This window comes from Oncorhynchus keta, chromosome 17 (assembly GCF_023373465.1).
Source record: "Oncorhynchus keta strain PuntledgeMale-10-30-2019 chromosome 17, Oket_V2, whole genome shotgun sequence".
Lineage (NCBI taxonomy): Eukaryota > Metazoa > Chordata > Actinopteri > Salmoniformes > Salmonidae > Oncorhynchus > Oncorhynchus keta.
The window spans coordinates 61673148-61696557 of NC_068437.1; the positions used below are offsets into that span (position 1 = coordinate 61673148).

Genomic DNA, 23410 nt, shown 5'->3' on the forward strand with positions numbered 1-23410 from the left:
AGTATCTACAGTAACTACATTATCTATATAATCTACTGTATCTACAGTATCTACATTAGCTACATTATCTACATGATATATTGTATCTACATTATCTACATGATAGTATTTATAGTATCTACAGTATCTACATTATCTACATGATATATTGTATCTACAGTATTTATAGTATCTATAGTAACTACATTATCTATAGTATCTACAGTATCTATGGTATCTACAGTATATACATTATCTATGGTATCTTTAGTATCTACAGTTTCTCAGTATCTACAGTATCTACATGATCTATAGTATCTACAGTATCTCAGTATCTACATGAACTACATTATCTATAGTATCTACATTACCTATGGTATCTATATTATCTATATTATCTACAGTATCTCAGCATGTACAGTATCTACATTATCTCAGTATCTACAGCATCTCAGTATCTACAGTATTTCAGTATTTGCATTTATCTACAGTATCTATAGTATCTACAGCATCTCAGTATTTACATTATCTATAGTATCTCAGTATCTACAGTATGTCAGTATCTACAGGATCACATTATCTACAGTTTCAACAGTCTGTACATTATCCCATTATCTTCTTCCTCCTCCCCTTCACAACCTCAGATGTTTACAATTCATTAATTGTTTGGTTGATTGATTGGTACATTTGTTGATTGATCACTCACTCTTGTCCCTGTTGTGGGTGTTGCAATAGTTGATGCAGCATCTGGCTCTGTTGCAGGTCCTGGCAACTCCCACTGGAGGTGGGACCAATGGAGTACTGCGAGATCATTGGCTCAGGCTTTAGGTACATGTCCCGGTGCATGTTTGGATAGCCATGGCCGTGCGGGGGGAGCGGCGGCGAGGTCATGTGACACATGTTCTCTGGTGTCATGGTCCTCAGCATGTGAGTGTCTGGAAGACAGGAAGAAAGACAGGAAGGAAGACAGGGAGGAAGACAGGGAGGAAGACAGGGAGAAGGACAGGAAGACAAGGAGGAAGACAGGGAGGAAGACAGGGAGGGAGACAGGGAGGAAGACAGGGAGGAAGACAGGGAGGAAGACAGGGAGGAAGACAGGGAGGAAGACAGGGAGGAAGACAGGGAGGAAGACAGGGAGGAAGACAGGGAGGAAGACAGGGAGGAAGACAGGGAGGAAGACAGGGAGAAGGACAGGAAGACAAGGAGGAAGACAGGGAGGAAGACAGGGAGGAAGACAGGGAGAAAGGCAGGGAGGAAGACAGGGAGGAAGACAGGGAGGAAGACAGGGAGAAGGACAGGAAGACAAGGAGGAAGACAGGGAGGAAGACAGGGAGGAAGACAGGGAGGAAGACAGGGAGGAAGACAGGGAGGAAGACAGGGAGGGAGACAGGGAGGAAGACAGGGAGGAAGACAGGGAGAAGGACAGGAAGACAAGGAGGAAGACAGGGAGGAAGACAGGGAGGAAGACAGGGAGGAAGACAGGGAGGAAGACAGGGAGGAAGACAGGGAGGAAGACAAGGAAGAAGACAGGGAAGAAGACAGGGAGGAAGACAGGGAGGAAGACAGGGAGGGAGACAGGGAGGAAGACAGGGAGGGAGACAGGGAGGAAGACAGGGAGAAGGACAGGAAGACAAGGAGGAAGACAGGGAGGAAGACAGGGAGGAAGACGGGGAGAAAGGCAGGGAGGAAGACAGGGAGGAAGATGGGGAGAAAGGCAGGGAGGAAGACATTTTTATGCAGTATTATCAAGTTCTGCCTGTTCTGATCATCATACTGTATCATCTGATGATACAGTGCCTTAGACCGCTGTGCCTTAGACCGCTGTGCCTTAGACCGCTGTGCCTTAGACCGCTGTGCCTTAGACCGCTGTGCCTTAGACCGCTGTGCCTTAGACCGCTGTGCCTTAGACCGCTGTGCCTTAGACCGCAGTGCCTTAGACCGCTGTGCCTTAGACCGCTGTGCCTTAGACCGCAGTGCCTTAGACCGCAGTGCCTTAGACCGCAGTGCCTTAGACCGCTGTGCCTTAGACCGCGGTGCCTTAGACCGCTGTGCCTTAGACCGCTGTGCCTTAGACCGCTGTGCCTTAGACCGCAGTGCCTTAGACCGCTGTGCCTTAGACCGCTGTGCCTTAGACCGCTGTGCCTTAGACCGCTGTGCCTTAGACCGCTGTGCCTTAGACCGCTGTGCCTTAGACCGCTGTGCCTTAGACCGCTGTGCCTTAGACCGCTGTGCCTTAGACCGCTGTGCCTTAGACCGCTGTGCCTTAGACCGCAGTGCCTTAGACCGCTGTGCCTTAGACCGCTGTGCCTTAGACCGCTGTGCCTTAGACCGCTGTGCCTTAGACCGCTGTGCCTTAGACCGCAGTGCCTTAGACCGCTGTGCCTTAGACCGCTGTGCCTTAGACCGCTGTGCCTTAGACCGCTGTGACTTAGACCGCAGTGCCTTAGACCGCTGTGCCTTAGACCGCTGTGCCTTAGACCGCTGTGCCTTAGACCGCTGTGCCTTAGACCGCAGTGCCTTAGACCGCTGTGCCTTAGACCGCAGTGCCTTAGACCGCTGTGCCTTAGACCGCTGTGCCTTAGACCGCAGTGCCTTAGACCGCTGTGCCTTAGACCGCTGTGCCTTAGACCGCTGTGCCTTAGACCGCTGTGCCTTAGACCGCAGTGCCTTAGACCGCAGTGCCTTAGACCGCTGTGCCTTAGACCGCTGTGCCTTAGACCGCTGTGCCTTTGGAAAGTGTTCAGGCATCTTGACTTTTTGTTACGTTATGGCCTTATTCTAAAATAGACTACTATACACACAATACTCCATAAAGACAAAGCGAAAATAGGTTTTTAGACATTTTTTTTAGACATTATTATTTCAGTATTCAGATCCTTTGCGATGAGACTCGAACTTGAGCTCAGGTGCATCCTGTTTCGATTGATCATCCTTGAGATGTTTTTAAATTCAATTGATTGGACATGATTTTGAAAGGCGCATGCCTGTCTATATAAGTTCCCACAGTTGACAGGGCATGTCAGAGTAAAAACCAAGCCATGAGGTCGTAGGAATTGTCCGTAGAGCGTCGAGACAGGATTGTGTCAAGGCACAAATCTGGGGAAGGGTACCAAACCATTTCTACAGCATTGAATGTCCCCAAGAACAGAGTGGCCTCCATCATTCTTAAATGGAAGACGTTTGGAACCACCAAGACTTTTCCTAGAGCTGGACGCCCGGCCAAACTGAGCAATCGTGGGAGAAGGGCCTTGGTCAGGGAGGTGACCAAGAACCTTATGGTTCCTCTGTGGAGATGGGAGAACCTTCCAGAAGGACAACCATCTCTGCAGCACTCCACCAATCATGTCTTTATGGTAGAGTGACCAGACGGAAGCCACTCCTAAGTAAAAGGCTCATGACAGCCCGCTTGGAGTTTGCCAAAAGGCACCTAAAGGACACTGACTATGAGAAACAAGATTTAACTCCTTGGCCTGAATGCCTAGTGACATCATCCCTACGTTGAAGCATGATGGTGGCAGCATCATGCTGTGGGGTGTTTTTCAGCAGCAGGGACTGGGAGACTAGTCAGGATCGAGGCAATGATGAACTTAGCAAAGTACTTAGAGATCATTGATGAAAACCTGCTCCAGAGCATTCAGGACCTCAGACTGGGGCGAAGGTTCACGTTCTAACAGGACAACGACCTGTTAGAAAATTCTGAAAACCTGTGCTTTGCTTTGTCATTATGGGGTATTGTGTTTAGATTGATGAGGGGAAAAAGTATTCCATTTTACATTAAGGCTGTGACTTAACAAAATGTGTAAAAAGTCAAGGGGTCTGAATGGACGAAGGCACCGTCCATAAACATCTATGTGTATATACAATATAAGTTCCTGGTCCAGAGCATTCAAGACCTCAGACTAGGGCGAAGGTTCACGTTCTAACAGGACAACTAGTTCCTGGTCCAGAGCATTCAGGACCTCAGACTAGGGCGAAGGTTCACGTTCTAACAGGACAACTAGTTCCTGCTCCAGAGCATTCAGGACCTCAGACTAGGGCGAAGGTTCACGTTCTAACAGGACAACTAGTTCCTGCTCCAGAGCATTCAGGACCTCAGACTAGGGCGAAGGTTCACGTTCTAACAGGACCACTAGTTCCTAGTCCTGGTTATCACTGAGTCTGATAACTTGACCCAAATACATTGAAGACAGACAGGGGGTCAAACCAGCATTCTTTGTCCAGTGTATTTGGTGTTTTTGAATGCTACTATTGATAATCTGTTGCTAGGTTCCCATACAATCTTTTACCAGGAAAACCCTCAGATGACACAGTATTGTAATAGCTGTGAGTGTGACCCTCCCATCCATTAAGATACAATCAGAAAGTATTCAAACCCTTTGACTTAATCCACATGTTGTGTTACAGCTTGAATTCAAAATCAATCAAATACATTTTTTTTCTCACCTATCTGACCCCTGAGTCAATACTGTACATGTTAGAATCATATTTGACAGCAATTACAGCTGTGAGTCTTTCTGGATAAGTCTCTATGATCTTTGCACACTTGGATTGTACAATATTTGCACAATATTCTTGAAAAAAATATTCAAGCTCTGTCATGTTGGTTGTTGATCATTGCTAGATAACTATTTTCTAGTCTTGCCATAGATTTTAAAGCCGATTTTAAGTCAAAACTATAACTAGGCCACTCAGGAATATTCAGTGTTGTCTTGGTAAGCAACTCCAGTGTATATTTGGCCTTGTGTTTTAGGTTATTGTCCTGCTGAAAGGGGAATTTGTCTCCCAGTGTCTGTAGGAAAGCAGACTGAACCAGGTTATCTCTAGGATTTTTGCTGCGCTTAGCTCCATTCCGTTTATTTTTATCCTAAAAAACTCCTTAGTCCTTGCCGATGACAAGCATACTCATAACATGATGCAACCACCACCATGTTTGAAAAAATGAAGTGTAGTACTTAGTGATGTGTTGTGTTGGATTTACCCCAAACATAACACTTTGTAAGGGACATAATGTTAATTTCTTTGCCACATTTTTGCAGTATTATGTTTTGGAATGTTTTTATTAATAATATAATAGCAGATTAACACTGGAGTGATAGATGAGTAGATGATGATGTGCAAGTAGAGATACTGGAAATACTGGTGTGCAAAAGAGCAGAAAAGTAAATAAAACAATATGGGGATGAGGTAGGTACTTGGATGGGCTATTTACAGATGGGCTATTTACAGATGGACTATGTACAGCTGCAGCGATCGGTTAGCTGCTCAGATAGCTGATGCTTAAAGTTAGTGAGGGAGATATAAGTCTCCAAATTCAGCAATTTTTGCAATTCGTTCCAGTCATTGGCAGCAGAGAACTGGAAGGAAAGGCAGCCAAAGGAAGTGTTGGCTTTGGGGATGACCAGTGAGATATACCTGCGTGCTACGGGTGGGTGTTGTTATGGTGACCAGTGAGCTGAGATAAGGCGGAGCTTTAAATAGCAAATACTTATAGATGACCTGGAGCCAGTGGGTCTGGCGATGAATATGTAGCGAGGGCCAGCCGACGAGAGCATACAGGTCGCAGTGGTGGGTGGCTGATGGGGCTTTAGTGACAAAACGGATGGCACTGTGATAGACTTCATCCAGTTTGCTGAGTAGAGTGTTGGAGGCTATTTTGTAAATGACATCGTCAAGGATCGGTAGGATTGTCAGTTTTACGAGGTTAAGTTTGGCGGCGTGTGTGACGGAGGCTTTGTTGCGAAATAGGAAGCAGATTCTAGATTTAATTTTGGATTGGAGATGTTCAATATGAGTCTGGAAGGAGAGTTTACAGTCTAACCAGACAACTAGGTATTTATAGTTGTCCACATATTCTAATTGATTTTTTAAACAATCGGTGACCTTCTTTGTGAAGCATTGGAAAACCTTCCTGGTCTTTGTGGTTGAATCTCTGTATAAAATTCACTGCTCGACTGAGGGACCTTACATATAATTGTGTAGGGTACAGAGATGAGGCAGTCATTAAAACATCTGGTTAACACTGTTATTGCACACAGTCCACTCTTTACTCCTGAACATATTTAGGGTTGCCACAACAAAGGAGTTAAATACTTACTTAAATAAGTAAGTATTTAACTTACTTAAATACTCAAGACATTTCAGCTTTTACTTTTTTTAATTAAGTTGTAAACATATCTAAAAACATAAATCTAAATCTAAATGTAACAAAATGTGGAAAAAGTGAAAAAGGTGTGAATACAATCTGAAGGCCCTGTGTATATCCAATACAGAAATACAGTGCTATCATTTTAATTCTGTCTCATCTCGTTGGTAATCAGGCCAGGTTCCCTCCACCTTAGGCTAATGGTACTTTCCATTGTTCCTTCCTGGAGGTCTGCCAATCAGATAAGACCTTCCACACCTTCTCACTGATGGGAAAGACCAACACGGGTGTGTGTGAGGAGCAGGACGTAAGACTACTTGTGTTGCCTTCTACAACTTGCATTGAAATGCAGAAAGATACATATCATTTCAGTGAGAAATAAACTCATCCAGCTATTATGTGAATATTTCAGAGTTCCATCAGGTATTTAACATAGCAGCCTACGTGCAAAAATACTAGTTTACAATACAACACTGTAGTAGCCCTCGACCATGTAGTATTTACTATGGAATTTTGTAGAACTCGGTCCTCCTTTTCCTGTCCAGTCCACAATCATCTCCTTTGTCCTGATCACGTTGAAGGAGGTTGTCCTGGAAACACACTGCCAGGTCTCTGACCTCCTCCCTCCCTATAGGCTGTCTCATCGTTGTCTGTGATCAGGCCTACCACTGCCTAAACTTAATGATGGTGTTGGAGTCACGCTTGGCCACGCAGTCATGGATGAACAGGGAGTACAGGAGGGGACAGAGCACGCACCCCTGAGGGGCCCCCGTGTTGAGGATCAGCATGGGGATTTGAACTTGCAACCTTCCGGTTACTAGTTCAACGCTCTAACCACTAGGCTACCCTGAACCACCAGGAGGCGGTTCGTCAGGAAGTCTAGGATCCAGTTGCGGAGGGAGGCGTTTAGTCCCAGGGTCCTTGGCTTTGTGATGAACTTCGTGGGCACTATGGTGTCGAACATTGAGCTGTTGTCAATGAACAGCATTCTCACATAGGTGTTCCTTTTGTCCAGGTGGGAAAGGGCAGTGTGGAGTGCAATAGAGACCGCAATCATCTGTGGATCTGTTGGGGCGGTATGCGAATTGGAGTGGGTCTAGGGTTTCCGGGATGACGTTGATGATGTAAGCCATTACCAGCCTTTCAAAGCACTTCATGGCTACAGACGTGAGAACTACAGGGCGGTAGTCATTTAGGCAGGTTACCTTGGCTTTCTTGGGCACAAGGACAATGGTGTGCTGCTTGAAACATGTAGGTATTACAGACTCTGTCAGGGAGAGGTTGAAAATGTCAGTGAAGGCTCTTACCAGTTTCTCCGCCCATGCTCACAGTACATGTCCTGGTAATCCGTCTGGCCCCGTGGCCTTGTGAATTTTAACCGGTTTAATGGTCTTGCACACATCGTTCCGGGACAGCTGGTGCTCTCATACATTCAGTGTTGTTTGCCTCAAAGCGAGCATAAAAGGCATTTAGCTCATCTGGTAGGGTCGCGTCACTGTGCAGCTCGCGGCTGGGTTTCCCTTTGTAGAACGTAATAGTTTTCAAGTCCTGCCACATCCGACGAGCATCAGATCCGGTGTAGTACGATTCAATCTTAGTCCTGTGTTGATGCTTTGCCTGTTTGATGGTTCATCTGAGGTCATAGCAGGATTTCTTATACGTGTCTGGATTAGTATCCCGCTCCTTGAAAGTGGCAGCTCTAGCCTTGAGCTCATTGCGAATGTTGCCTGTAATCCATGGCTTCTGATTGGGTTATGTACGTACGGTCACTGTGGGGTCAATGTTGTCGACACAGTGCATTTCGAAAGTATTCAGACCCCTTGACCTTTTCCACATTTTGTTAGGTTACAGCCGTCATCTAAAATGGATTCAATTGTTTTTTTCCTTCATAAATCTACACACAATACCCTATAACGACAAAACAAAAACAAGTTTATATTTTTTGCAAATGTTTTACAAATAAAAAAACAGAAATATCATATTTACATAAGTATTCAGACCCTTTACTCAGTACATTGTTGAAGCACCTTTGGCAGCGACAACAGCCTCAAATCTTCTTGAGTATGACGCTACAAGCTTGGCACACCTGTATTTAGGGAATTTCTCCCATTCTTTCCCATTCTTTCCCAGCAGATCCTCTCAAGCTTTGTCAGGTTGGATGGGGAGCGTCGCGCTCCACAGCTTTTTTCATTTTTCTCCAGAGATATCCGATTAGGTTCAAGTCCGGGCTCTGGCTGGGCCACTCAAGGACATTCAGAGACTTGTCCCGAATCCACTTCTGCATTTACTTGGTTCTGTGCATAGGGTCCTGAGAACTCTGGAGCGGAGCAGGTTTTCATCAAGGATCTCTCTGTACTTTGCTCCGTTCATCTTTCCCTGCCACTGAAAAACATCCCCACAGCATGATGCTGCCACCCCCATGCTTCACCGTAGGGATGGTGCCATGTTTCTTCCAGACGTGATGCTTGGCATTTAGGCCAAAGTGTTCAATCTTGGTTTCATCAGACCAGAGAATCTTGTTTCTGAGTCTTAAGTTGCCTTTTGGCTGTCATATGCCTTGTACAGAGGAGTGGCTTCTGTGTGGCCACTCTACCATAAAGACATGATTGGTGATTCCATCTTCACAGAGGATCTCTGGAGCTCTGTCAGAGTGACCATCGGGTTCTTGGTCACCTCCCTGACCAAGGCCCTTCTCCCCAGATTGCCCAGTTTGGCCGGGCGGCCAGCTCTAGGAAGAATCTGGGTGGTTCCAAACTTCTTCCATTTAAGAATGATGGAGGCCACTGTGTTCTTGGGAACCTTCAATGCTACAGACATTTTTTGGTACCCTTCCCCAGATCTGTGCCTCGAACATAATCCTGTCTTGGACCTCTGCGGATAATTCCTTCAACCTTATGGCTTGTTGTTTGCTCTGACGTGCACTGTCAACTGTGGGACCTTACATAGACAGGTGTGTGCATTTCCAAATAATGTCCAATCAATTGAATTTACCACAGGTGGACTCCAATCAAGTTGTAGAAACATCTCATGGATGATGAATGGAAACAGGATGCACCTGAGCTCAATTTCGAGTCTCACAGTAAAGGGACTGAATACTTATGTAAATATTTTTTATTTATTTTTTTAATACATTTGCTACAATATGGGGTATTGTGTGTAGATTGATGAGCATTTTTGTTATTGTTGTTTTGAATCAATTTTAGAATAAGGCTGTAACGTAACAAAATGTGGAAAAAGTCCAGGGCTCCGAATACTTTCCAAATGCACTGTATCCTCCTTACGTTGACTTTGAGCCTGGTCCGGGAGAAACAGCATATCCTTCGCGTAAATCAAATCAAATCAAATTTATTTATATAGCCCTTCGTACATCAGCTGATATCTCAAAGTGCTGTACAGAAACCCAGCCTAAAACCCCAAACAGCAAGCAATGCTGTTTGGGGTAAGACTCATTGGAGAAAAAATATCTGTCCAGTTCGAGGTGAGTAATCGCTGTTCTGAATATCCAGAAGCTCTTTTCCGTCATAAGAGATGGTAGCGGGTACACTGAGCTGACCAATCATAGTCCTTTACCACTGAGCTGACACATCATAGTCCTTTACCACTGAGCTGACCAATCATAGTCCTTTACCACTGAGCTGACCAATCATAGTCCTTTAACACTGAGCTGACACATCATAGTCCTTTACCACTGAGCTGACCAATCATAGTCCTTTACCACTGAGCTGACCAATCATAGTCCTTTACCACTGAGCTGACCAATCATAGTCCTTTACCACTGAGCTGACACATCATAGTCCTTTACCACTGAGCTGACACATCATAGTCCTTTACCACTGAGCTGACCAATCATAGTCCTTTACCACTGAGCTGACACATCATAGTCCTTTACCACTGAGCTGACCAATCATAGTCCTTTACCACTGAGCTGACCAATCATAGTCCTTTACCACTGAGCTGACCAATCATAGTCCTTTACCACTGAGCTGACACATCATAGTCCTTTACCACTGAGCTGACACATCATAGTCCTTTACCACTGAGCTGACCAATCATAGTCCTTTACCACTGAGCTGACCAATCATAGTCCTTTACCACTGAGCTGACCAATCATAGTCCTTTACCACTGAGCTGACCAATCATAGTCCTTTACCACTGAGCTGACCAATCATAGTCCTTTACCACTGAGCTGACCAATCATAGTCCTTTACCACTGAGCTGACCAATCATAGTCCTTTACCACTGAGCTGACACATCATAGTCCTTTACCACTGAGCTGACCAATCATAGTCCTTTACCACTGAGCTGACCAATCATAGTCCTTTACCACTGAGCTGACCAATCATAGTCCTTTACCACTGAGCTGACACATCATAGTCCTTTACCACTGAGCTGACCAATCATAGTCCTTTACCACTGAGCTGACCAATCATAGTCCTTTACCACTGAGCTGACCAATCATAGTCCTTTACCACTGAGCTGACCAATCATAGTCCTTTACCACTGAGCTGACACATCATAGTCCTTTACCACTGAGCTGACCAATCATAGTCCTTTACCACTGAGCTGACACACCATAGTCCATCAACCCCAACACCATATCCTCTAGTCCATCAACCCCAACACCATATCCTCTAGTCTATCAACCCCAACACCATATCCTCTAGTCCATCAACCCCAACACCATATCCTCTAGTCCATCAACCCCATATCCTCTAGTCCATCAACCCCAACACCATATCCTCTAGTCCATCAACCCCAACACCATATCCTCTAGTCCATCAACACCATATCCTCTAGTCCATCAACACCATATCCTCTAGTCCATCAACCCCAACACCATATCCTCTAGTCCATCAACACCATATCCTCTAGTCCATCAACCCCAACACCATATCCTCTAGTCCATCAACACCATATCCTCTAGTCCATCAACCCCAACACCATATCCTCTAGTCCATCAACACCATATCCTCTAGTCTATCAACCCCAACACCATATCCTTTAGTCCATCAACCCCAACACCATATCCTCTAGTCCATCAACACCATATCCTCTAGTCCATCAACCCCAACACCATATCCTCTAGTCCATCAACCCCAACACCATATCCTCTAGTCCATCAACACCATATCCTCTAGTCCATCAACCCCAACACCATATCCTCTAGTCCATCAACACCATATCCTCTAGTCCATCAACCCCAACACCATATCCTCTAGTCCATCAACCCCAACACCATATCCTTTAGTCCATCAACCCCAACACCATATCCTCTAGTCCATCAACACCATATCCTCTAGTCCATCAACCCCAACACCATATCCTCTAGTCCATCAACCCCAACACCATATCCTCTAGTCCATCAACACCATATCCTCTAGTCCATCAACCCCAACACCATATCCTCTAGTCCATCAACACCATATCCTCTAGTCCATCAACCCCAACACCATATCCTCTAGTCCATCAACCCCAACACCATATCCTCTAGTCTATCAACCCCAACACCATATCCTCTAGTCCATCAACACCATATCCTCTAGTCCATCAACCCCAACACCATATCCTCTAGTCCATCAACCCCAACACCATATCCTCTAGTCCATCAACCCCAACACCATATCCTCTAGTCCATCAACCCCAATGCCATATCCTCTAGTCTATCAACCCCAACACCATATCCTCTAGTCCATCAACCCCAACACCATATCCTCTAGTCCATCAACACCATATCCTCTAGTCCATCAACCCCAACACCATATCCTCTAGTCCATCAACCCCAACACCATATCCTCTAGTCCATCAACCCCAACACCATATCCTCTAGTCTATCAACACCATATCCTCTAGTCCATCAACCCCAACACCATATCCTCTAGTCCATCAACACCATATCCTCTAGTCTATCAACCCCAACACCATATCCTCTAGTCCATCAACACCATATCCTCTAGTCCATCAACACCATATCCTCTAGTCCATCAACACCATATCCTCTAGTCCATCAACACCATATCCTCTAGTCCATCAACCCCAACACCATATCCTCTAGTCCATCAACCCCAACACCATATCCTCTAGTCCATCAACACCATATCCTCTAGTCCATCAACACCATATCCTCTAGTCCATCAACACCATATCCTCTAGTCCATCAACCCCAACACCATATCCTCTAGTCCATCAACACCATATCCTCTAGTCCATCAACACCATATCCTCTAGTCCATCAACATCATATCCTCTAGTCCATCAACCCCAACACCATATCCTCTAGTCTATCAACACCATATCCTCTAGTCCATCAACCCCAACACCATATCCTCTAGTCCATCAACACCATATCCTCTAGTCCATCAACACCATATCCTCTAGTCCATCAACCCCAACACCATATCCTCTAGTCTATCAACCCCAACACCATATCCTCTAGTCTATCAACACCAACACCATATCCTCTAGTCCATCAACACCATATCCTCTAGTCCATCAACCCCAGCCTTTCCTTTGTTATTCTATACCTTCACGTCCTCAATTCACCCTCCTTCACAACCACAACATAAACTGTTCTTAATTGAGAGAGGCAGGAAGAAGCAGGAGAGAGTCAAGGGAAAAGAGAGCTCAGATTTACCATTGACCTTCTGAGGTGAGTATGGCTTAAAGCTGGACTTACCATTGACCTGCTGAGGGGAGTACGGCTCAGAGCTGGACTTACCATTGACCTACTGAGGGGAGTACGGCTCAGAGCTGGACTTACCATTGACCTACTGAGGGGAGTACGGCTCAGAGCTGGACTTACCATTGACCTGCTGAGGGGAGTACGGCTCAGAGCTGGACTTACCATTGACCTGCTGAGGGGAGTACGGCTCAGAGCTGGAGTCTGGGGGGGACTCTGGGAGCGTCCTGGAACGTAGTAGAGAAATATTGATTGGTTGGTATAAAGATCAATACAGATTTGATCAGAAACTTGTGCCCGTACAATCCGAGAGTTATTTAATTTTAAAATATCTCTTATATATTTTTGAAAGGCGATAACATATTTAGCTGCAGCAAAATCATCTACATTTTGTTGTGCAATAGATGAGTTATTTCTGTCATCTGTCTGTTTTCTGTAATATGACTCTAGTTTGTGATATCTGCCTTCCTCACATCTTCACTCTCTAGCACTGATTACATAACGGAGCTGGATTTAGTATGAGGGTGTCTATGGTGTGAATCTAGACCTAAACCATCATGTCATTGTAGACATGAGTCTGGCTCATCGGTTAAATGTGAGCTACTATGACTTATCTTTTCAAGTTGTATCTCACGTTGATGTTACAACTTATTAAAAAGTAGCAGGCTAAACTGTAAATATTAGTGCCCGACCTTACTAATGTTCTTGCGGCTGAATGGAAGCAAGTCCCCACAACAATGTTCCAACATCTAGTGGAAAGCCTTCCCAGAAGAGTGGAGGCTTTTATAGCAGCAATGTTCCAACATCTAGTGGAAAGCCTTCCCAGAAGAGTGGAGGCTGTTATAGCAGCAATGTTCCAACATCTAGTGGAAAGCCTTCCCAGAAGAGTGGAGGCTGTTATAGCAGCAATGTTCCAACATCTATTGGAAAGCCTTCCCAGAAGAGTGGAGGCTGTTATAGCAGCAATGTTCCAACATCTAGTGGAAAGCCTTCCCAGAAGAGTGGAGGCTGTTATAGCAGCAATGTTCCAACATCTAGTGGAAAGCCTTCCCAGAAGAGTGGAGGCTGTTATAGCAGCAATGTTCCAACATCTAGTGGAAAGCCTTCCCAGAAGAGTGGAGGCTGTTATAGCAGCAATGTTCCAACATCTAGTGGAAAGCCTTCCCAGAAGAGTGGAGGTTGTTATAGCAGCAATGTTCCAACATCTAGTGGAAAGCCTTCCCAGAAGAGTGGAGGCTGTTATAGCAGCAATGTTCCAACATCTAGTAGAAAGCCTTCCCAGAAGAGTGGAGGCTGTTATAGCAGCAAAGAGGAGACCAACTCTATATTAATGCCCATGAGATGTTCAACTAGCAGGTGTCCACATACTGTAGTAGCATAATCTGTCATCTTTCTCTATAACTACAACATGTCAGTTTCTGTTGCCTACCATTCCCCATCATCCATCTATCCATTTATAGTCCCAGACAGCTCAGCCTCACCCTCACCCACTCCCTCACCCTCACCCTAGCCCTCACCCTCACCCACTCCCTTTCCCTCACCCTAGCCCTCACCCTCACCCACTCCCTCACCCTCACCCTAGCCCTCACCCTCACCCACTCCCTTTCCCTCACCCTAGCCCTCACCATCACCCACCCCTTTCCCTCACCCTCACCCTAGCCCTCACCATCACCCACTCCCTTTCCCTCACCCTAACCATCACCCACTCCCTTTCTCTCACCATCACCCACTCCCTTTCCCTCACCCTAGCCCTCACCATCACCCACTCCCTTTCCCTCACCCTCACCCTAACCATCACCCAGTCCCTTTCCCTCACCATCACCATCACCCACTCCCTTTCCCTCACCCTAACCCCCACCATCACCCACTCCCTCACCCTAACCCTAACTCTTACCATCACCATCACCCACTCCCTTTCCCTTTCCCTAAGCATCACTCCTTGACTCCCTCCTTCTCCCTGACCTCCCTCCCTCACCCTCTCCCCCCCAATCACCCCCAACCCGCCAGCTCACCCTGGTGCGTAGTGTCCTCTGTGTTCAGGCTTGATGTGGTCCTGCTGCTGCTGGTGGTTCTGCTGGTGGTTGTGTTGCCCCAGGCAGGGGTAGTTGTTGTGGTTCAGCAGGCTCAGGGGTGGGGGGTAGGGGGTTTGGCAGGGCTGGGGGTGGGAGTGGGGGTTTCCCTGACGGAGGGGGATAGGGGGGTTCACGCCACACTGCAAACCACCCCCAGAAGAGGAAACGCCGGCTTGGGGTGATGAGTAAGAGTTAGGCCCTGGGGCACCGCTATGGACCTCAGAAAAACAGCTGGGGAAACACAGAGGAGAATATATATATATATATATATATTTACATATTTTACATTTTGATCATTTAGCTGCCGTTCTTATCCAGACTTACAGTCATTCATCTAAAAGTAGCTAGGTCAGACAACCATGTGATTGTGTTCATTAATATTAGTTCAATTGGAAATGTCCCTAGAATAGCATGTTATGAATTGGTTATTGTGTGTTGAGGTGGGTCGTGTTTATCAGGGCACTCAATTGAAAACGTATTAAAGCGTTTTGCAACGGAAAACAAAAACCTATGTTTCTTGTTGGACAAATCCAGTCCCTTTTTTCAGCACATTTTTTCCCCACATTTGGTACCTAATAAACGCTACCCTGGTTAGACATACTTGTTGTTTGGTCGCATTGATAAGCTGGTCACAGATGTGTTTGTGTTGTCGCTAACTCCTGTGGTTGTTTGGCATGACAATGACAGACAGGTGTGGTTCATTAGGCACCAAAAGGATGAAAACTGCCTGAAACAGCGAGGGAATACCTGGACCTGTCCAATAAGAAAAACCCAATTTACGTTTTCAATTACAAAACGTTTTCTACCGTTTCCCGGGAGCCACTCACATGTCAGTGCTGTCGTCCTCCTTACTGATGTAGTCCTCCAGAATACTGGTGTCAATGTTCGCTGGCTCCAAGGAGCTGGTAATATCATGACCTACAGAGAGAGAGGAGGAGGAGGAGGAGGAGGGGAGTAGAAAAGAGAGAGAATGTGTTGTACATCAGTTGTATCACCTGAGTGAACTAGACCATAGAGAGTGATGCTGGATTCGGTTTCACTGTTTGGGAACGCTAAGACCAAGACTATGGCCATCTGGATCTTATGTCTGAGTCCAGACATGATCGGTTGGTGTTGGGTTCAGACAGGATGGGTTCAGACAGGATGGGTTCAGACAGGGTGGGCTGGTGTTGGGTTCAGACAGGATGGGTTCAGACAGGATGGGCTGGTGTTGGGTTCAGACAGGATGGGTTCAGACAGGGTGGGCTGGTGTTGGGTTCAGACAGGGTGGGCTGGTGTTGGATTCAGACAGGATGGGCTGGTGTTGGGTTCAGACAGGGTGGGTTAGTGTTGGGTTCAGACAGGGTGGGCTGGTGTTGGGTTCAGACAGGGTGGGCTGGTGTTGGGTTCAGACAGGGTGGGCTGGTGTTGGGTTCAGACAGGATGGGCTGGCGTTGGGTTCAGACAGGATGGGTTCAGACAGGGTGGGCTGGTGTTGGGTTCAGACAGGGTGGGTTAGTGTTGGGTTCAGACAGGGTGGGCTGGTGTTGGGTTCAGACAGGATGGGTTGGTGTTGGGTTCAGACAGGATGGGTTAGTGTTGGGTTCAGACAGGATGGGTTAGTGTTGGGTTCAGACAGGATGGGTTGGTGTTGGGTTCAGACAGGGTGGGCTGGTGTTGGGTTCAGACAGGGTGGGCTGGTGTTGGGTTCAGACAGGGTGGGCTGGTGTTGGGTTCAGACAGGATGGGCTGGTGTTGGGTTCAAACAGGGTGGGCTGGTGTTGGGTTCAGACAGGATTTTTATTTATTTTATTTATTTATTTCACCTTTATTTAACCAGGTAGGCTAGTTGAGAACAAGTTCTCATTTGCAACTGCGACCTGGCCAAGATAAAGCATAGCAGTGTGAACAGACAACACAGAGTTACACATGGAGTAAACAATTTAGCAAGTCAATAACACAGTAGAAAAAAATGGGCAGTCTATATACAATGTGTGCAAAAGGCATGAGGAGGTAGGCGAATAATACAATTTTGCAGATTAACACTGGTGATAAATGATCAGATGGGCATGTACAGGTAGAGATATTGGTGTGCAAAAGAGCAGAAAAGTAAATAAATAAAAACAGTATAAAAACAGTATGGGAATGAGGTAGGTGAAAAAGGGTGAGCTATTTACCAATAGACTATGTACAGCTGCAGCGATCGGTTAGCTGCTCGGATAGCTGATGTTTGAAGTTGGTGAGGGAGATAAAAGTCTCCAACTTCAGCGATTTTTGCAATTCGTTCCAGTCACAGGCAGCAGAGTACTGGAACGAAAGGCGGCCAAATGAGGTGTTGGCTTTAGGGATGATCAGTGAGATACACCTGCTGGAGCGCGTGCTACGGATGGGTGTTGCCATCGTGACCAGTGAACTGAGATAAGGCGGAGCTTTACCTAGCATGGACTTGTAGATGACCTGGAGCCAGTGGGTCTGGCGACGAATATGTAGTGAGGGCCAGCCGACTAGAGCATACAAGTCGCAGTGGTGGGTGGTATAAGGTGCTTTAGTGACAAAACGGATGGCACTGTGATAGACTGCATCCAGTTTGCTGAGTAGAGTGTTGGAAGCCATTTTGTAGATGACATCGCCGAAGTCGAGGATCGGTAGGATAGTCAGTTTTACTAGGGTAAGCTTGGCAGCGTGAGTGAAGGAGGCTTTGTTGCGGAATAGAAAGCCGACTCTGGATTTGATTTTTGATTGGAGATGTTTGATGTGAGTCTGGAAGGAGAGTTTGCAGTCTAGCCAGACACCTAGGTACTTATAGATGTCCACATATTCAAGGTTGGAACCATCCAGGGTGGTGATGCTAGTCGGGCATGCGGGTGCAGGCAGCGATCGGTTGAAAAGCATGCATTTGTTTTTACTCGCGTTTAGGAGCAGTTGGAGGCCACGGAAGGAGTGCTGTATGGCATTGAAGCTCGTTTGGAGGTTGGATAGCACAGTGTCCAATGACGGGCCGAAAGTATATAGAATGGTGTCGTCTGCGTAGAGGTGGATCAGGGAATCGCCCGCAGCAAGAGCAACACCATTGATATATACAGAGAAAAGAGTCGGCCCGAGAATTGAACCCTGTGGCACCCCCATAGAGACTGCCAGAGGACCGGACAGCATGCCCTCCGATTTGACACACTGAACTCTGTCTGCAAAGTAATTGGTGAACCAGGCAAGGCAGTCATCCGAAAAACCGAGGCTGTTGAGTCTGCCGATAAGAATTTGGTGATTGACAGAGTCGAAAGCCTTGGCGAGGTCGATGAAGACGGCTGCACAGTACTGTCTTTTATCGATGGCGGTTATGATATCATTTAGTACCTTGAGTGTGGCTGAGGTGCACCCGTGACCGGCTCGGAAACCAGATTGCACAGCGGAGAAGGTACGGTGGGATTCGAGATGGTCAGTGACCTGTTTGTTGACTTGGCTTTCGAAGACCTTAGATAGGCAGGGCAGGATGGATATAGGTCTATAGCAGTTTGGGTCAGGGTGTCTCCCCCTTTGAAGAGGGGGATGACTGCGGCAGCTTTCAATCCTTGGGGATCTCAGACGATATGAAAGAGAGGTTGAACAGGCTGGTAATAGGGGTTGCGACAATGGCGGCAGATAGTTTCAGAAATAGCGGGTCCAGATTATCAAGCCCATCTGATTTGTACGGGTCCAGGTTTTGCAGCTCTTTCAGAACATCTGCTATCTGGATTTGGGTAAGGAGAACCTGGAGAGGCTTGGGTGAGGAACTACGGGGCGGAGCTGTTGGCCGAGGTTGGAGTAGCCAGGCGGAAGGCATGGCCAGCCGTTGAGAAGTGCTTATTGAAGTTTTCGATAATCATGGATTTATCGGTGGAGACCGTGTTTCCTAGCCTCAGTGCAGTGGGCAGCTGGGAGGAGGTGCTCTTGTTCTCCATGGACTTCACAGTGTCCCAGAACTTTTTGGAGTTGGAGTTACAGGATGCAAACTTCTGCCTGAAGAAGCTGGCCTTAGCTTTCCTGACTGACTGCGTGTATTGGTTCCTGACTTCCCTGAACAGTTGCATATCACGGGGGCTATTCGATGCTATTGCAGTCCGCCACAGGATGTTTTTGTGCTGGTCGAGGGCAGTCAGGTCTGGAGTGAACCAAGGGCTGTATCTGTTCTTGGTTCTGCATTTTTGAACGGAGCATGCTTATCTAAAATGGTGAGGAAGTTACTTTTAAAGAATGACCAGGCATCCTCAACTGACGGGATGAGGTCAATGTCCTTCCAGGATACACGGGCCAGGTCGATTAGAAAGGCCTGCTCACAGAAGTGTTTTAGGGAGCGTTTGACAGTGATGAGGGGTGGTCGTTTGACTGCGGCTCCGTGGCGGATACAGGCGATGAGGCAGTGATCGCTGAGATCCTGGTTGAAGACAGCGGAGGTATATTTGGAGGGCCAGTTGGTCAGGATGACGTCTATGAGGGTGCCCTTGTTTACAGAGTTAGGGTTGTACCTGGTGGGTTCCTTGATGATTTGAGTGAGATTGAGGTCATCTAGCTTAGATTGTAGGACTGCCGGGGTGTTAAGCATATCCCAGTTTAGGTCACCTAACAGAACAAACTCTGAAGCTAGATGAGGGGCGATCAATTCACAAATGGTGTCCAGGGCGCAGCTGGGAGCTGACGGGGGTCGGTAGCAGGCGGCAACAGTGATAGACTTGTTTCTGGAGAGAGTAATTTTCAAAATTAGTAGTTCAAACTGTTTGGGTATGGACCTGGAAAGTATGACATTACTTTGCAGGCTATCTCTGCAGTAGACTGCGACTCCGCCCCCTTTGGCAGTTCTATCTTGACGGAAGATGTTATAGTTGGGTATGGAAATCTCTGAATTTTGGTGGCCTTCCTGAGCCAGGATTCAGACACGGCAAGGACATCAGGGTTAGCAGAGTGTGCTAAAGCAGTGAGTAAAACAAACTTAGGGAGGAGGCTTCTGATGTTGACATGCATAAAACCAAGACTTTTTCGATCACAGAAGTCAACAAATGAGGGTACCTGGGGGCATGCAGGGCCTGGGTTTACCTCCACATCACCCGCGGAACAGAGAAGGAGTAGTATGAGGGTGCGGCTAAAGGCTATCAAAACTGGTCGCCTAGAGCGTTGGGGGCAGAGGATAAGAGGAGCAGGTTTCTGGGCATGGTAGAATATATTCAGGGCATAATGCGCAGACAGGGGTATGGTGGGGTGCGGGTACAGCGGAGGTAAGCCCAGGCACTGGGTGATGATGAGAGAGGTTGTATCTCTGGACATGCTGGTTGTAATGGGTGAGGTCACCGCATGTGTGGGGGGTGGGACAAAGGAGGTAACAGGGGTATGCAGAGTGGATCTAGGGGCTCCATTGTGAACTAAAACAATGATAACTAACCTGAACAACAGTATACAAGGCATATTGACATTTGGGAGAGACATACAGCGAGGCATACAGTAATCACAGGTGTTGAATTGGGAAAGCTAGCTAAAAACAGTAGGCGAGGCTAATCAGCTAGCACAACAAACAGCAGGTAAAATGGCGTTGACTAGGCAACTGGGCCGACAGATAAACAAACAAGCAGAATGGGGTGTTGGGTTCAGACAGGGTGGGCTGGTGTTGGGTTCAGACAGGATGGGCTGGTGTTGGGTTCAGACAGGGTGGGCTGGTGTTGGGTTCAGACAGGGTGGGCTGGTGTTGGGTTCAGACAGGGTGGGCTGGTGTTGGGTTCAGACAGGGTGGGTTGGTGTTGGGTTCAGACAGGATGGGTTGGTATTGGGTTCAGACAGGGTGGGCTGGTGTTGGGTTCAGACAGGGTGGGTTAGTGTTGGGTTCAGACAGGGTGGGCTGGTGTTGGGTTCAGACAGGGTGGGCTGGTGTTGGGTTCAGACAGGATGGGCTGGTGTTGGGTTCAGACAGGGTGGGCTGGTGTTGGGTTCAGACAGGGTGGGCTGGTGTTGGGTTCAGACAGGATGGGCTGGTGTTGGGTTCAGACAGGGTGGGCTGGTGTTTGGTTCAGACAGGGTGGGTTAGTGTTGGGTTCAGACAGGATGGGTTGGTATTGGGTTCAGACAGGGTGGGCTGGTGTTGGGTTCAGACAGGGTGGGCTGGTGTTGGGTTCAGACAGGGTGGGCTGGTATTGGGTTCAGACAGGGTGGGCTGGTGTTGGGTTCAGACAGGGTGGGCTGGTGTTGGGTTCAGACAGGGTGGGTTGGTGTTGGGTTCAGACAGGATGGGTTGGTATTGGGTTCAGACAGGGTGGGATGGTATTGGGTTCAGACAGGGTGGGCTGGTGTTGGGTTCAGACAGGGTGGGCTGGTGTTGGGTTCAGACAGGGTGGGCTGGTGTTGGGTTCAGACAGGGTGGGCTGGTGTTGGGTTCAGACAGGTTGGGCTGGTGTTGGGTTCAGACAGGGTGGGCTGGTGTTGGGTTCAGACAGGGTGGGCTGGTGTTGGGTTCAGACAGGGTGGGCTGGTGTTGACAGGTCATCTGATAGCTGGGTTCAGATGAGTCAGTTCTTTAGTTTACCTCGCTACATTGTTCTTCATGTTCCCTTTCTTTTCTGCAAAAAAACAACTACTTTCTCTCATGATAAATACATCTAAAGTACTAATTCTGACATGTCCATTTCAACCAATAGTAAGTATACTACGAAGATTCCTCCTCCTCCTCCTCCTCCTCCTCCTCCTCCTCCTCCTCCTCCTCCTCCTCCTCGTCCTCCTCCTCGTCCTCCTCCTCATCAACAACCAGTCAGTAGCCTATACATTGTGCTAGTCTATTGGGTGCACCAGCAATGGTTTTTAGCTTGGTTTAAGTGTTGGCGTGTGAAATAATTCATCACCTCTATTCTCTCACCCAGCTCAACCTCACTCCATCCAGGGACGTGGGACCGTACTCACCCCATCTCAGGCAAAGCTCCCCGAATCCACGTGACTCTATCCCATAATCCTCAGAAACACCAGCATGGAGAGTACACAGACACTATTTTACTTAAACTATTTCTACAGGGGATTTCGACAACAAAGCGAGTGAGTGTGACAGAGGTGAAGAATGGGTGAATGAGGTTAGGTAGAGAGGGGTCAGAAAGAGGTAAACAGTGGGTGGGCCATGGTTAGACAACTTGTCTCTCTCTCTCGATAGATGAAGCTGCTACTCAGTTCGGGAATGTCAAAAATGTCTGTGTTAGTGTCGCTTTCTCTCTCTTCGCCCTCTGTCTTCAAACCCCTTGCTATTTAAAATCTCACTTGATCAGCACTCAGCCACCTCGGAATTCCTCTCGTCGCTCTCTGCCGCTCATTCAGTGGTCTTTCCCCCCCATCTTTAGAAGCAGCCACGTCTCATTCATAGAAATGTACAGAGTGCTGTTGTTTATCTCTCATACAGCTGGATCACATCAGAAATGTGTTTGCTGACAGCAAGATGGGAGTGTAAAAACAATTAGAGATTATAGACGGAGTGTCTTCAGATGAAAAGTTCTTCGGCAATTCTTGTTAGGACAAGGTTCATGAATACATGCCAGAGCCAAGTGGGGGGGGAGGATGAGAAGGACCGAATGAGAGGAGGAGGAGCAGGAGAAGAGGGGGAGAGGAAGAGGAAAGGAGGAAGAGAGAATGAGAAGGGAAGGAAGAGGATGGTTTTCACTTAAATAAAGACCAGATGTGCACCCTGCCCAAACTGGCAGTAAATTCAGACTGGCAGGACTGATAACGAAGAGGGAGTGGGGTGGTTGGAGACAGAAGGATATATGTGTGAGAGAGAGAGAGAGAGAGAGAGAGAGAGAGAGAGAGAGAGACAGAGAGAGAGCTAGCTTAGTTAGCGGTGGTGCACGCTAAATACTGTTTCAATCGGTTACGTCACTTGCTCTGAGGCCTTGAAGTAGTAGTTCCCCTTTGCTCTGCGAAGGGCCGCGGCTTTTGTGGAGCGATGGGTAACGATGCTTCGTGGGTGACTGCTGTTGATGTGTGCAGAGGGTCCCTGGTTCGCGCCCGGGTCGGGGCGAGGGGACGGTCTAAAGTTATACTGTTATATTGTGTTGTTGATGTGTGCAGAGGGTCCCTGGTTCGCGCCCGGGTCGGGGCGAGGGGACGGTCTAAAGTTATACTGTTATATTGTGTTGTTGATGTGTGCAGAGGGTCCCTGGTTCGCGCCCGGGTCGGGGCGAGGGGACGGTCTAAAGTTATACTGTTATATTGTGTTGTTGATGTGTGCAGAGGGTCCCTGGTTCGCGCCCGGGTCGGGGCGAGGGGACGGCCTAAAGTTATACTGTTATATTGTGTTGTTGATGTGTGCAGAGGGTCCCTGGTTCGCGCCCGGGTCGGGGCGAGGGGACGGCCTAAAGTTATACTGTTATATTGTGTTGTTGATGTGTGCAGAGGGTCCCTGGTTCGCGCCCGGGTCTGGGCGAGGGACGGCCTAAAGTTATACTATTATATTGTGTTGTTGATGTGTGCAGAGGGTCCCTGGTTCGCGCCCGGGTCGGGGCGAGGGGCGGCCTAAAGTTATACTGTTATATTGTGTTGTTGATGTGTGCAGAGGGTCCCTGGTTCGCGCCG

General features: G+C 47.4%; 1 protein-coding gene across 6 annotated transcripts in view; it reads right to left on the reverse strand.

Moving 5' to 3' along the window:
* myrf (myelin regulatory factor) overlaps positions 1–23410 on the reverse strand; it is a 138775-nt gene that overhangs the window by 93099 nt on the left and 22266 nt on the right. For all 6 annotated transcript variants that reach the window (XM_052466956.1, XM_052466958.1, XM_052466957.1 and 3 more), the window contains exons 2-5: positions 15697–15787; positions 14810–15100; positions 12963–13024; positions 686–914 (exon numbers count right to left, since the gene is read on the reverse strand). In XM_052466956.1, coding sequence (XP_052322916.1) covers positions 686–914; positions 12963–13024; positions 14810–15100; positions 15697–15787 — 673 coding nt within the window. The remainder of the gene's footprint in view (positions 1–685; positions 915–12962; positions 13025–14809; positions 15101–15696; positions 15788–23410) is intronic.